Source organism: Podarcis filfolensis (genome assembly GCF_964270895.1).
Source record: "Podarcis filfolensis genome assembly, chromosome: 6".
NCBI lineage: Eukaryota > Metazoa > Chordata > Lepidosauria > Squamata > Lacertidae > Podarcis > Podarcis filfolensis.
In genome coordinates, this window is record NC_139609.1 from 96838555 (window position 1) to 96854134 (window position 15580).

At 42.5% G+C, this 15580-nt stretch overlaps 1 protein-coding gene across 2 annotated transcripts in view; it reads left to right on the top strand.

Annotated features, from left to right (window-relative positions):
* The first annotated feature begins 6 nt into the window (after positions 1-6).
* ASXL1 (ASXL transcriptional regulator 1) overlaps positions 7-15580 on the top strand; it is a 31876-nt gene continuing 16302 nt past the window's right edge. For both annotated transcript variants that reach the window (XM_083618334.1, XM_083618335.1), the window contains exons 1-2: positions 7-187; positions 11782-11864. In XM_083618334.1, the coding sequence (XP_083474460.1) occupies positions 128-187; positions 11782-11864 (143 nt within the window). In that variant the 5' untranslated portion in view covers positions 7-127. The remainder of the gene's footprint in view (positions 188-11781; positions 11865-15580) is intronic.

The following is a 15580-nucleotide window of genomic DNA, read 5'->3' on the forward strand; positions in this document are numbered from 1 at the left end:
CTCTCTGCCCCCCCCCCCCTCCCGCGGCCGCTGTTGTTGTCCTCCGCCGCCCCCCCCTCTCGACCTCCTCCTCCTCGCGCGCGCGCCTGCCGGGAGCGCCCCTCGCTTGTTTTCCCCTCGGAGGAAGATGAAGGAGATGAAGCAGAGGAGGAAGAAGGAGCGCACGTGGGCCGAGGCCGCCCGCCTGGTGAGAAAGTGGGGGGGGGGAGAATAAGCCCCTCGCGTGGGTTTTTTCCCCTCCTTTTTGTGTGTGCATTGGGGGGGTGTTTATGGGGCGGAGGGCTCTTCCTTCCCTTTGTCGCTTTGTGGGGCGGGGAGGGAGGAGCTGCTTCCCCATGGAAACGTTGCAGGGGGGGTCCTCACCTTTTCCAGGTGGGAGAGCTACGTGGGCACAACTCCCCCTCCACTCTCCCACCCCCCACGAGGATGGGCGTAAGAACGAGAGCGAGGCCATGCAGGAGGGTCAAAACTTGAAATCCCCCCCAGTTCGGTCTTTGGGGCTCTTAGGCCCTGCAGAGGATCCACAAAGTGGAGGTGGGAAACGTGTGAAGCCCTCCAGGTGATGCTGGACTACAACTCCCATCATCCCCTGACCGTATTGGCAGTGGGAGTTCAACAGAGGGCCGCAAGTTTCCCCATTCCCATGATGCAGAATCTCTGTCCTAAGGATGCCAGAAGAGCCCGGCTGCTGGATCAGGCCAAAGATTTGTCTAGTCCACCATCCTGTTCTCACAGTGGCCAACCAGACCCCTTGGCAGTAAGTCTGCAAGGAGAACCAGAATGCATCTGTGCTCTCCTGGATGTAATTCTTAACAGCTGGTATTGAGAGGCATGCTGCATCTGACAGCGGAAGAATAACATAACGGTCCTGCATAGCAGCTCTAGATACCCTTGTGTTCCATGAATTTTTATAATCCACCATTAAAGCCATCAAGCCTGGTTGCCATCATGCTTTGGTAAGAAGTGTCATAGTTCTGTGAAAAAGAACTTTCTTTTCTCTTGACCTTTCAACTTCATTGGATTGCCACAGGTTCTAGTGTTATGAGAGAGGGGTAAAAGCTTTTTATAAAGTTCTGAAATGCCCCAACTTGACTTTTCTCCAAACTAAAAAGTCCCAAATGATGTAACCTTTTCTCATAGGAGAGCTGCTGCAGACCCCAGTCATTTTTACTGCTTTTTTCTGAAGTGAGATAACTGTACACAATATTCTAAATGTGGTCACATGTCCAAGGTGCTAACGTCACATTTATGTTTGTGTGTAGGTTCTGTGAAGGCTGTGCTAGTAATAGACAAGTTCATCTACAAACAAATGACAGTTGCTTCAGCCTCCCTAGAATAGGGAGAAACAATACAGTGGCACCTTGGTTTTCAAATGTCTCTGTTGACGAACATTTCGGTTTTTGAATGCTGTAAACATGGAACTAAATGGTTTGGTTTTTGAACACGCCTCAGAAGTCGAACATGCCACGTGGCTTCCGTATTGGGTTTTTTGTTTTCGAACATTTCAGAACTCAAACGGTCTTCTGGAACAGATTACGTTCGAAAACCAAGGTACCACTGCAATAATATTTAGAGGGGTAGCCATGTTACAACACAAACATAGCCATGTCTACTCAGAATTAAGCCCCATTGAATTCAGTAGGACTTACTCTAATGTAAGTGGGGTTAGTATTGAAATCATTATGATACAGCCGCCTTGTGGGTAACTGATGAAATGGGTCACAAGACTGAGTGTTTTTACAATAATATTCTTCACATTTGTATAATGCTTTCAAATGTTCAAAATGATCCATATGCCTATAATGTAAGTTAGTGTTTTCCCCAGGTGGACAGGATTAAGGCTGAGATAGACATGTTTGTCAGAGGCCAACTTTTAAGTTCATTGCACACTTGAGATTCAAACCCAAGGACTTGCATATTTGTAGCTCACCCTCATACCTACTGCAGCACACCAGCTTTGCAATAAGGATCCTATAATGGGAAGAGAGGAGCCCGTCAGGAAATAATGAAGCATTGGACTGGAATTCCATTTTGTGTATTTAGAAATTTTTCAATGCAACAGGGATTTATACTTCATTCATTCTCCATAGAGCACTCCCTCAGGATGCAAGAAATTTGAGAGCTTGTCCTATAATTTATACTTATGTCATGGGGCTTGGAATGAGTTACACAGAAATTGTCTGAAGCATAGTATATGGTTGCACAGTTCTTTCCACATTAGAGGCAGTATACAATGTGGTAGAATAAACTTTTTTTGGAAAGATTGCTTCTGGTTCAGGGTATGAAAATGAATTTCCAAGCTCAGAGTTAGTCACCTCTGTTTTCCTGATACAGTGGTACCTCGCAAGACGAAAACGCACAAGACGAAAACGCGCAAGACGAAAGGGTTTTTCGTTTTTTGCGTTGCTTCGCAAGACGATTTTCCCTATGGGCTTGCTTCGCAAGACGAAAACGTCTTGCGAGTTTGCTTCCTTTTTCTTAAAGCCGTTAATACCCAGCGAATCCGCGCTCCGCAAGACGAAAAAATCGCTAGACGACACAACTCGCGGAAGGAATTAATTTCGTCTTGCGAGGCATCACTGTATATACTTGTCTATGTGTGAGTAAAGAGTCTCCTCTGTTTAAGTTCATTCATGTTGGCATAAGCATGTCAGATACAGTGGTACCTCAGGTTACATACGCTTCAGGTTACAGACTCCGCTAACCCAGAAATAGTACCTCGGGTTAAGAACTTTGCTTCAGGATGAGAACAGAAATCGTGCTCCGGCGGCACGGCAGCAGCAAGAGGCCCCATTAGCTAAAATGGTGCTTCAGGTTAAGAACAGTTTCAGGTTAAGAACGGACCTCTGGAATGAATTAAGTATGTAACCAGAGGTACCACTGTATATCTGTGTTGCCTGACTATGATAGGGACTTTTAGTACCATGATAACACTGTTACTGTATTGTATATTGACTTGCCGGGCAGAGCAAACTCAAAGAATGCCAGGTGTCTTTCTAGATGGAGGTTATTTCTCACTTCATTAGACATACCTCTACCTGTGACATACATGTGATGGAAAGAGAAGCTAAAATGCTACTCCCATGTTTATCTAGGACTCTAGAGCAGGGGTCAGCAAGGTTTACCGGCCATGGGCCGGATCACTCCCATGGAGATCGTCCGTGGGCCGGATTGGCGCAGCGTGATACCAGAAATTGCATCTGTGCATGTCTGTGGCGTCGGAAATCGCTTCTGCGCATGCACAGATGCCAAAAATAACGCCTGTGCAAAAGCGATTTTCGGCGTCTGGACATGCGCAGATGTGATTTCCGGTATCTGCACTTGCGCAGATGTGATTTCCAGTGCTGCTCGGAGAGTTGCTACGCTGGTTTAGCGCAGCACGCAGGGGACTCGCCGAGCAGGCGGCTCATGGGTCAGTAAAACGGTCTTCATGGGCTGCACGTTGTCAACCCCTGCTCTAGAGGCAGGGGCACTATCTCCTCCCCACAATACGTGTAAAGAGAAAAGTTTCTCCTATGTAGTAGTAATTGGTACACACATTGCAGAGTTGAGGCAGGACTTGGGAATCTCTTACAGCTGTTTAATACATTTTTAAAAAGAAAACTCAATAAAGCCTGGGAAACTTTGTCTGCCCACTGGTTTTCATCTTCAGAATGACATGGGGACATCTGTTTCCACATTTTAAGCCTTGCAGCAAAGGGAGAAGAATTTTGCCTGCTGTTGTCATTTCCACATAAGATTCCACAGTGACAAGTTGCTACAACCTCTGAGGCAGGAAGGCATCCCATGGAAATTGTTTCTTCTGCTCTGGATGTTCTCACATTCGTAGTTTCCCATTGGCTGAAACAAGGAGGTGAAAGTATGGGCCACTATAGAGCATTGGTTCATTTCTGCCTAGTGCTATGTCTGGTAGAAGCTGGGAATCATATTCTCATGTCCAGTTGGGAAGGACTGTTTCTTAAAGCAGGATTGTGTTTCCCCCTTTTATGAGAATAGGTGATTTACCATTTATTCTCACTCTCCTTCCATAAGAACTGTATTGAAATAGACTGCCTGGCTCATACATTATGGTTGGTTGAGGTAATTTTCACTGTCCTTTTTACAAAGGAGAAACCTTCTTTAAAGATAGATCCCTTTCGTGCAGGGATAGATTTTTAACAAGGGTTTTAAAGGCCCACAGAATGAGTTATTCTCCAGAAGAAAGTACTTTTTAATTCCATTTTCTTGTTCGCTGTGAGGGGTGTTCATGCAGGTGTGAGGGAGATACAAAGGTTTTCATTAATGGTTGAGAGAGTGAGAAGTGTAGGCTCTTAGAGGCGAATGCATGTGTGTTCCCATTTATGGTAAGAAGTAGGCGTTCTTCCTGAGAAAGCTGCCAGCAGTTAGTAGATGCTGATTAAATTTCTCAATATTACTAAAATATATCGCCTCTAGGTATGGGCAGAATTTCTGGCTTGCTTTGTTAGAGGCTTAAGGAAACAATTTTGTGGTGTCATTAGAAGTAGATAAACTAGCAACCTTTCACCTCTGGAGCGGAGCCATGTTTTTGATCGCTTCAGTATTATACTTACTTACCTAGGACTGACTTTTGACTAGGCATGTGTAGTACAGTCCGTAAGACTGCAGTGGTATAGACCTGGACTTAACCCCAATAGCACACGATGGGAGTTCTTCCAACTAAAAATGCATTGGATTTTGCTCCAAGAATCTGAAGCTTCTCTGCTTTAGTGTTTTCCAGCACTTCCTGAGATCAAACTGATTTGCATTCTGAGGAATGTTTCAGGAATTTACTGTGTGGTTACAGTTGCAAAAAAAACGCTTCTCCCTGCATGTGAATTGTGAAATCTTAAATGGAGGCATGTCCTTTCTTCTTTTTGGTTTGCACTTTAAAAATAACAAAGCCCATCCATTCTCCACTCCCAGTAATAAAAAAAGAGGTGTGGAGGAGGGGATATGCAGAACTGAAGCATAATTGTATCTATTTAGGGGACAAATTCCTCAGGTGGGCGTGTAAAACCTTCTATCAAAACTCTGATAACACTTCCCTCCTCCACTCCAAACTAGAGATGAGCAGTAACATTGCATACATCAGGGGTCGGCAAGGTTTACCTCACCTGGGCTGGTTCACTCCAGCGGAGATTCCTCCGTGGGCCGGATCACACGTGTGTGTAAGCGTGTCTGTCCACAATTTCCATTGTCGGCGTCTGTGCAGACATGTTTTTCGGCGTCAGCGCAGACACAGTTTCCAGTGCCATGGAAGCGAGTCCCTGCACCGGTTTAGTGCAGCACGTGGGGACTCGCCAAGCAGGTGGCTTGGTTCGGAGGTAGCCCGTGGGCCAGTTAAATGACCCCCGTGGGCTGCTTGTGGCCCATGGGCCTTAGGTTGCCAACCCCTGGCATACACCATGCTCAGTTATTTGCAGGCTGGATCATGCAGCTATCTGCTTTTACTGTGCTGTTTTCAGAGACTGGGTTCAGGAAGTAATTCTTCCCTTCTACTTAAAAAAAAATTATGTTGAGTAGGGCAAGTTGTATGTGGCTGTAGTCTGGATGATCTGTCTTCTATATTATTGACTGAGGATGAAACTTTTCAATTTTAGTTGTGGTTTCCTTTCTTGGACAGTATTCACCCCCTGCTTGACTGTCTAGTACAGAAGTGTGTACAGTCGTACCTTGGTTTTCAAACAGCTTAGTTCTCGAACGTTTTGGCTCCTGAATGCCACAAACCCGGAAGTGACTGTTCTGGTTTGCAAACTATTTTTGGAAGCTGAACATCTGATGGGGCTTCCACGGCTTCCGATTGGCTGCAGGAGCTTCCTGCAACCAATCAGAAGCCGTGCTTCGGTTTCTGAACATTTTGGAAGTCGAATGGACTTCTGGAATGGATTCCATTCGACTTCCAAGGTACTACTGTACTTGTTTAGCTGTGTTCAAGTTTAGTACAGTGGTACCTCAGGTTACAGACGCTTCAGGTTACAGACTCCGCTAACCCAGAAATAGTACCTCGGGTTAAGAACTTTGCTTCAGGATGAGAACAGAAATCGTGCGGCTGCAGCAGCAGCGGGAGGCCCCATTAGCTAAAGTGGTACCTCAGGTTAATAACAGTTTCAGGTTAAGAATGGATCTCCAGAACGAATTAAGCTCTTAATCCGAGGTTCCACTGTATTTAGTGCAAGAGCATTCATACAGTGATACTTATTCTGTCCACAGGGGCCACAAAAATGCCAGTGGCAGCCATGCACTTAATTCTGGAAATTGCTACCTGATGCTTCCATGGATGCCCAGTATAAAGTGAGATCTTGTCTCCTTTTGTATCAAGCACAAGAGATTGTGGTCCCCTTCCAACATCTTATGGCATGTGGAAGAGCTTGAGGGGTGGGACAGAGTGCTTTTGCCCCTTACTTCATGCCAGTTTTTGCAGGAAAAGCAGTGGGAGTATTACTGACGTTCCCCCAGGCTTGTGAGTACCTCTTGCTTTAGTCCTCGCATTAGGCAATTCCAGGCATTAGCTGGAGACTCTCATGATGCTTTGGACAAATGAGCTGCATCTATCAGAGCGCTTGGAGGGAGGGGGGGAGACACACAGTGATGATGGCAACCAAAATTTTTGTCCAGCTCTGAAACTCTGCTAAAGTTTTTAGACTTACGCTTTTCTTATAAGAATATATATGCCTGCCACTGAAGTTCTTCAGTGAGTTCTTTTTACTACTACCAAGCATGATAACCATCTTGATGTAGTGGAGAGTCCATAGAATTTGCACTGGGGAGGCCTGGGTTCAACTTTCCACTGGGCACCTCACTCTTACTCTAGAACAGCTACTGTTTCTTAGTTCTGTACTTCACTTCCTAAAATAGTTTAGCATCCACAGCATATAGCTGTTAATTGTTCAGCTTGATGAAGATGTTAACCCAGTGTGTGGTAACTGCAGAAAGGGCAAATTCTATGCTAGGGATCGTTAGAAAAAGAGTTGAAAATTACAGTGGTACCTTGGGTTACAGACACTTCAGGTTACAGACTCCACTAACCCAGAAATAGTACCTCGGGTTAAGAACTTTGCTTCAGGGTGAGAACAGAAATCGTGCAGCAGCAGGAGGCCCCATTATCTAAAGTGGTGCTTCAGGTTAAGAACAGTTTCAGGTTAAGAACGGATCTCCGGAACGAATTAAGTTCTTAACCTGAGGTACCACTGTATATCACGATAGCTGAAATAACGAAGGAGCTACGCAGAGGCGAACACAGCATGTCCTGGCAACTGCTACTACTTAAGGGTCTAAAACTGATAAATGATACTTTGATCAGTTACCTCATGGTGATTGTCAGCAGTAGGCAAGTCAAAATGCATCCAAATGAGACTTTTGCTTTTGGGCTTGGCTACCAAGTGATGGTATATGGCCCCCCCCCATACATAAAAATTCTTAGAAGTAAATGAAAATTGCTTGTTGTTGTTGTTTAGTCGTTTAGTCATGTCTGATTCTTCGTGACCCCCTGGACCAGAGCACGCCAGGCACTCCTGTCTTCCACTGCCTCCCGCAGTTTGGTCAAACTCATGCTGGTGGTTGTATTTGACTGAGTTATTGATAGGACTAGGAAATTCAGAAACTCTGTCAGGCTTCTAGAGTTTGAGTGGGTAGAGTTCCTTACTGTTTGTCATTCTCTTCAGGTGCAGAGTGATACTGAGCATCAAGGCAGCTTTGCTTAGACGCTTCCATCTGTATTTTATACACTGATTCTCATCTTTGTGGGTCAAACACTTTGCTTGGACACCTGGCATATGTTGCTGCTTAACCGCTACCTAATGCCAGCAGCATTTAAATAAAGCTATCAGGTGATACCAAGAGGACAGGGGCAAGGTTGCAGGGAATATAGTCACCCGCCTTGACCTTGAAAATACTGAGATTGAATGGGTCCCTATGTGCACCTCAGCCCCCTTGCTCATCTTGCCCATGCCTTGTAGTCCTCTTAATGTCACAGCAGCAATCTTCTTGTGAGAAGACTTTGCTTTCCCTTGCTCTGCGAGTGAACTTGCTTATCAGACCAGTATTGCTTTTGCCCCCTTTTGTCTGGAGTCTTCTTAATATGTATGGAGCATCATAACCTTTCTATTTCTGGTTTGTTGCTGGCTCAACCTCAGGTTAGATTATCTGCTTAAAGGCTTTCTGCCCCACACCTGGTTTGTGGGTTGCTTTCAAGCCGACTGGAAACCCATTCAAAACAGGTCTTTGTATAAGACCTATGTTTTTTGCACAGACCTCCTCATAGTTTTTGAAGCGTCTTCTTCGTTTCCCCTGGGTGCCTTATACATTCTATGCACGCAGTTTCTAAGAAAAGTATTTTAAATACACACAGTTGGAATGATACTCAACACATGCCAAAGTCAAACTGCTAATCTTGGTAGCAAACTATCTGGAGGAGCTGCAGCCCAGGATCCCCTGGTGTTTGGATCATCATAAACTGAAAATATTTTCAGGCAGTACTTCCGGCTCTGCCCTGTTTTTAAGTTATTTCCCTTGCACAGTGATCAAAGAACTGCTTTAGAAAGTTCTTTGTGAAGATAACATGTGATCTGAAAAGCCAACAGGGGGGCTAGTTTCTTATTTATATGCCATTTGTTTATGGGATAAGGGGTTCACATTTTGTTTTGTTTTTATGCATTTTGTGTTCTCATTTTGTCTTTTTATGTTGTGAACTGCCCTGCGATTTTTGGATGAAGGGCAGTGTACACATTCATTCAATAAATAATAATAATAAAATCTGATATCAAGAGAAGAAATCTCATAGAAATCTCAGAACTCTTGATTTGTTAAACAACTGCTTTCTTCCTTCGTAGTGTTTTACCCTTTCAGATGTGATGTGTACTATAGTAATCTTTAGAGATCAATCTACCAAGCCCTTTTGCTGAGCATTCATTTTCATTGAGGCATCCACAAGATATTTGTGGCTGGTTTTCTGTGATTTTTATGACTTCCAGTAGACTTATTCACACGCTCATAGGTATTGTGTGCACTACTTGTAATACTGGTGAAGGGAGCTAGCAATCATTACAATTTCTGGCGAAATTGTGCCCCTTAGGAACATCCTTCTATAGCTTGGTGTTTTTGTTCATGCTTTGTTTTTGCCCTGTAGCATGACACGCTTTATATTTAATTTGAATTCTCAAGTTCTACTTAATCTCACATGTAACTGTTAGAGAACGGGTTCATGTGATCCATTGATGTGCAGCTGCAAGCTACATTTCTTTCTGGGTTAATGTTCTATGTGTGATTTGTGTCAACGGTGTCCAAGTGTCTTACCACGTCAGAGCTTAACCCTTCCACCAGGATCTTACTTCCTTTTTTCACTCATGAAGGCTACCTCTTTCTGAAAAGTGCCCTGGAGTCACTCTTTATCCTTTAAGGAGGCTGGATCACTTAAGTCTGTGTTAGTAGTTGTCTTTGTTCAGAATTAGAATGGCTTTCCTCAGTGCCCTGTGGCTTAGCACCTTCTTTTAGATCACTTGTTTAGATTCCCTGGGAGCTTCTATTAACATTAGGTGTGTGTTGCACAGTTTCCATTTCCTAGTCTCCTGCCAAATAACTTTTTAATTCACAGCTCTTGGAGTATTACATACTGAGAAATGCAGAGCTGAGGGCTATGGATATAATTTGCTTTTACCTTTCCTGGGACATGTTGGCAGATTCTCGGGTGCGTGACAGCAGGATGTGTGGTTCAGGTTGATCTTTCTCTTTGTGGAGGTGGAGATTCACTGGTGGTTACTGACCTGCGTTCCTTTCCAACAGAGATGCCCCATTGATGCTGTTTCACCTCTTCAACTGGCCTGCAGCTGCTACTCCCTTGGCACAGCTTTGCAGGAACTCCATTCTTTATGTTCTCACATGCACACAACAATTAGTGTTACCAACTTGTCCTTTTAGTGAGACTGTAAGTGAAAATTGTGGGCCTCAAACTCTTTATTTCAGCACTCTCTATTTTTGAGAGTACCAGTAGGCTGAAATAAGAGCTTTAGGTTACACAATGGAATTTATTTCAATAACATGTATAGTAGCTTACAGAACATCCATGAGGTCATCTCTTTTTCCATTATCGTGTTTGTATAATTTGACATGATACTTCTATCTGGAAGAAGAGTGTGTTTGATCAAATTTAGGGGGTCCCCTTCTCAGCACAGGTTTGTTTCAGCGTCTTTGAAAGGAGATGCTGAGAAATGCCAAATGTGTCTCAAGAAAAGCTTTAGAAGTCGACTTCTAACTTGAACTGAAGAGCTTATATCTTTTAAGCCAGAGCTGGAGGCTTCTTATCATTTCTGCTGTCAAAATATTATCCCGTGTACTTTTGAAAATCTTGCCTTCACAGTATCTTGTAGCTATGATATGCCTTCTTACACTGTATACATTTTTTGAAAAAGGGCACTGAAATAAAAGTGCAACCTTTCATGGTCATGGTCCAGTCTGTGGTTGCCTGTTGGCGAGTCAATTGTTTCACCAGGAGACATTGACAGTTTCATAGTCTGAGAGGTATACACCTGTTCATCCAGTGTACTAGCAACTCTGTGATTTTTAGGGCCAGAGTTGATGATCTGTCCAGGAGGGCAAATAGTATCTTGAAGGAAAGCAATTTATATTGTGAAAAGAAGCGGGGGGGGGGGGCGGGTTATAAACAACCCCCTCCAAACACCTTGGCCATGCTTAAGTTGAAGAGCTCCCTCCCCACAGAGTGCGGGACTTTCAGTATATGGCTTCCAGCAAATGCTGAAGACACGCCTCTTTACTCTGGTTTTGACACTTGAGGTTTATATTTTAAGGATGCACCTTATTTCTGTAATTGCAAGTTGCTTTAAACTGTTTTTAATAATGTGTAACCTGCCCTGGGACCTTAAGGTGAACATTGGGTAATGAATTATATATATTTTTAATAAGAATAGCTTCCACTGCCTACTGAATACTTTTTTATTCTGGCAGGCATTTAATTGATGTTTTGTTTTATAGTTTGTTTTATAATTTAAAAAAAAATCTATTTTTTGTACTGTAAAGACTATTGTAGTTAAGCAGTGTGTAAGTTGCTTAAATAAATACAATATTTTTCTGTGTACAAGACGAGGAATTTATATTTAAAAAATAATGTTAAAAATTGGGGGTCGTCTTATACATGGATAGTGCAGTGTTGGGATGGGTGATTGGTTCCTGCCATGAGCGGCAGATTGCTATCTGCGATTGGACGGGTGATTGATGGTTGCGGCAATGGCTGTTGTTGATTTGCTTCCACCGCGGCAATTGGGTGGGCTATTGGCAGGTGCTGTTGGTGACTGGGCAGATGATTGGTGGCTTCGGCAACGTGTGATATTGTCTGCGTTTGTCTTTGGGATTTTCGGCAATCCCTCTTAAAAAAACGCAACAACTCTGGGCATTCCCCTTCAAAAAAAGCTCAACAACTTCGGGCAATCCGTCCCCTATTTTTTTAATTTGTAGTCCCCAAAAATAGGGGGCGCCTTATACATGGAAAAATATGGTACACCCACACACCAGTGACTGCTTTTAAAATAGGTCCGCAGATGCAATCCTGTCTCATTGAGCTTGGCCCTTCAGCACTGGATGAAATCTTGCCAAGCGACTCATTTCATTTTGAGTCAGCATGGGCTTGCATTGGGAATGTTATGGCCTGAAAAATCCATGTTCAATAGCTTTGTAGAAAGGCTAGGCCAGATTCTCTAACCCTTTATCTTCAGTTTGAATGCCTTAGGCTTGGGGTTTACATGCTAAGCTTGAACTGTTTATTTATCTTTTCAGGTGCTGGAAAACTACTCTGATGGACCCATGACCCCAAAACAGATTTTGCAGGTCATAGAAACAGAAGGCCTAAAGGAAATGAGGTTGGTAGTGTTCTTCGTGTTTAAGTTAAAAGTATGGTGTAGGATGAAGTTGACTTCTTTATTTCCTCTAGTGCACCTCTTCCTTGCCTTTAAAAAACTGAATTTGGTCTGAAAATGTTCCATGTCATACTTTAGGTTCAATAGGTGGATTTCCTGGATCTGTTTGAGAATTATTTTATTATTATTTTTTCAATTTATACACCGCCCTATACCCAGAAGTCTCAGGGCGGTTCACAAACAAGACCACGTATAAAATCAAACCAAAAACAATAACCCAATAGCCCTGCATAATCCAGGCATGTCCAAAGTCTGTTTGGGGAGCCTAATCCAACCCTAAAAAACCCTCAAGAGCTTCAATCCTAAAGAAAGCTCAACAAGTTCAACCTTAAATAAAGTTTAACAACTTCAATCCTAAAAAAAAAGGCCAACAACTTTGGTCGGCCTGGGCCTCTGAAAAAAAGTTTGGACACCCCTGGAATCCCATGCAATGCATAGGCTGAATTGCAAGCACTCCCCGCCTAAACAAAGCATTTACTAGTGGAATTGTCCCAGGCATGATGAACAGGTGAATTTGACAAGGCTAAATGTCATGTTTATTTTTTTTTATAAGATATTTATTGAAATTTTCAAAAAATAAAGAAAAAAAATATATATATAAAAAACACACACACATATAATTACATTCCTTTCTTTCAATAACATATTTCCTTGACTTCCCCACACCTCCCCTTCTTGTATTCCAATTCAATTTTTAGTTCAGCAAGTTCTTATCCCCAAATTTTACCTTATTATATTTAAATCCTTTTGATTAACCAATTTTAACATAAACCTCATTCTTTATGCATCAATACTTATTCTTAATATCTTTTTCTAAGATCGACCCCAATTCCCTTTCACGAGTTCCCCATTTTAATATAAGTAACAAAACAAAAATATATAAAAACAAAATATAATTGTACAGCCTTTGGATACCCAATACCCCATTCCCCACCTTTCCCGGTTTCAAGCTCCAACAAATGTCCATCAGTCTATCTGGTGTCAGCCTGGTGGCCTCACATCCGAGGCTCTTAAGTCTCTCTCATTTCCTCTCTGCCGGTTTTTTTGGTAGTCCTTTATATTAAACACCAAATCTCGGAGAAGCTCTGTCCCAATAAGGTCCATGTTTCTTCCAGCCAGACCTCCATATTTAAAATTGTAGTCCAAATCTTGTTTCTTACTTCTTTTAAGACCAAATGTCCCAGAAACTCCAGCTAAATGTCATGTTTAAACCCAATGGAGTTAGTTATATCATGCTGTTGTAAAATTATCACAGAGACCTTGTCCTTCGATGACTCTTAACCGTTTTTGTCCATCGGGGTGTTTGTTAGATTGTATGATCATTGTTGCTCTTTTTCACCATGTGAGCCTTTTTCCAAGGGATTGTGGAACAGCCTCATTACTCTGTTGCTGGAAGAGCAGCACTGGTTGCTGGTTTGATACTAGACCAGGTTCAAGGCACTTGTGTTAATTCACAAAGCCCTAAATAATTTGGGCCTGAAGTATGTTACGGACTGTCTGATTTCTTACGTTCCACCTTGATCGCTGAGATCCTCTGATGGGACACTTCTGATGGCTCCCCACATGGCCCCTGAGGTTTGGCCGGCCGTCACTAGAGACCGGGCCCTGCCCTGTGGAACTCCCTGCCAGTAGAGGTTCATTAGGAACCACTTCTTCATTCGGACATCTTTGGAAACTATATTGTTTAGACAGGCTTTTATAACATGAGTTTTCTTTGTTAATCAGTGTTTATTGATTCTCATCAATAAATGTTGTACTGTGCCTTGAAATAGTTCTGTAAAAGTATGGATTCTAAATATGTAAATAAATAAATTTATCTCCCCTCCCTCCTGAGTATAAAGTGTGTTACCAAGGCAAGAGCAAACAAGCTCATTATTATCATCATCATCATCGTCGTCGTCGTCGTCATCATCATTTATATACTGCCCTTCATCAAAAGATCTCATGGTGGTTTAGGTAGAGATCTGAGCCCCTACATTTATCCATGTGCATTTTATTGTTGAGTTAAAGATATACTACAGACAGAGGGAGGAATTCAACACTGTGCTATTACAATTGTTCAGTCAGCGCAAGCTTTTCATCTTGTGGGAGGGCAGGGTGGGGAGTCCCATTTCACTAGCAGAACTTGTTTCACTGGCTTCTGCTAGTGCATCTGATTAGTTGAATCTGGCCCGTAATATGTTTGGTACACTCTGACGCTGTGTTTTGGGCTGAGATTCAGTTATAAGACATTTCAGAAAATGTTCAGAGTACAGTCTTTCATTTTGCAACACCTTTAACTGAGACAGGAGCTTAAATGCAGGAATGAAAGTGTAGACTTAATTAGATATACCTATAGTCTCCAGTTGCATTTAATAAGGAAGAGAGTTATTTGCAGATGAGATAAATAATTTTATTTGCACTTCAGAAGTAAAGTGTCCCAAGCTGGCTATACCCTGTTACTGTTTTTTTGTCTGAAATAGCTTATCTCCCACCTGGAGTTTGAATATTTTGTGTTAATTTCATTCTGTTTTCTTTTGATACGTCATTTCCTCTCCACATGTCACCGGCATTGCTATGGAATCACTGCATGTCTACAGAAGGTAAATTACTTTCTAAATAAGGATGGGGCCTCTGCAAAAAATTGTCCTCAGGAATTTAAAATGTTTCCTCCTGGATTTCATTTCATTTCAATTTATTTGCCACCCTGGTACAGATCACAACTAACTTTGCTGTTAATTCATTAGAAATGATAACAAGTTGTGCTTCTTTATCAGCTTAAGTAATCTTACTGGCTCTTTATTTTGAAGGTGTGACATCTTTTCAAAGTAGCTGCATCTGACAGAGCACTTTACGGGAGGGGGGCACAGTGATGATGGTGTAACATCTTTTCAAATTGCTTTTTTTTTTCACCCGAAGAGCTCTGCTTTCTATGTTTTGTATTTTCTGTGAATGCTTCTCTGTAAAAGGGGGCCCAAAGAAGAACATTTCATCCATTGTTACCACGTTCACGAAGCCAAGGCAGTTTTGTGTTGGGATCCAGCATAGCTAAACATCATTATGTCTTATCATTCTTTCCCAACATTTGATATTCCTAAAGAGGCAAACACATATTTGCACCTCCTCCTTGCCTTAGGCATTCTGAAATAAAAGATCATGTTATAACACAGTATGGTTTAATTTAGTTTAGTTTAGGTAAGTTTAGTTCAGTTATTTATTTATACGCCACCTTTTCCCCTGATGATACTCAAGGCAGTTTAGATTCTTCTTGTCTCCACATGCAACTGTGTTTGCAGTGATGCGAAAGCATGTGGAATAGAAGGTGTGCCTTGGGCTTTTCACTTAGGAGCCCAGCATGTAGGCATAGCCAGTGGCTTCTTCAAGGAGAACCCCAAACCACACAAGTTTGGATGCTTCTCCCACTACAAGCTGAAGGATCTCTCTTATTTCCAACAGCAGCCAGGGAAATATACTGGGGAGGAGTGAGGCGGCTTGTTCCTGAAAAATGTTTCTGCCCTTCACCATCTCCTGTTTAAAACAGTATTTTAGAATCCTTATTGTAAAATTGGTCTTGACTGGACAATATAAAATTATTTGGCCAGAAATTAACTTGAGATTGCATAGCACACCTTTATGTTTCACAAAATAAAAAAACAGTAACTCTGTGCAAGTACTGAGGT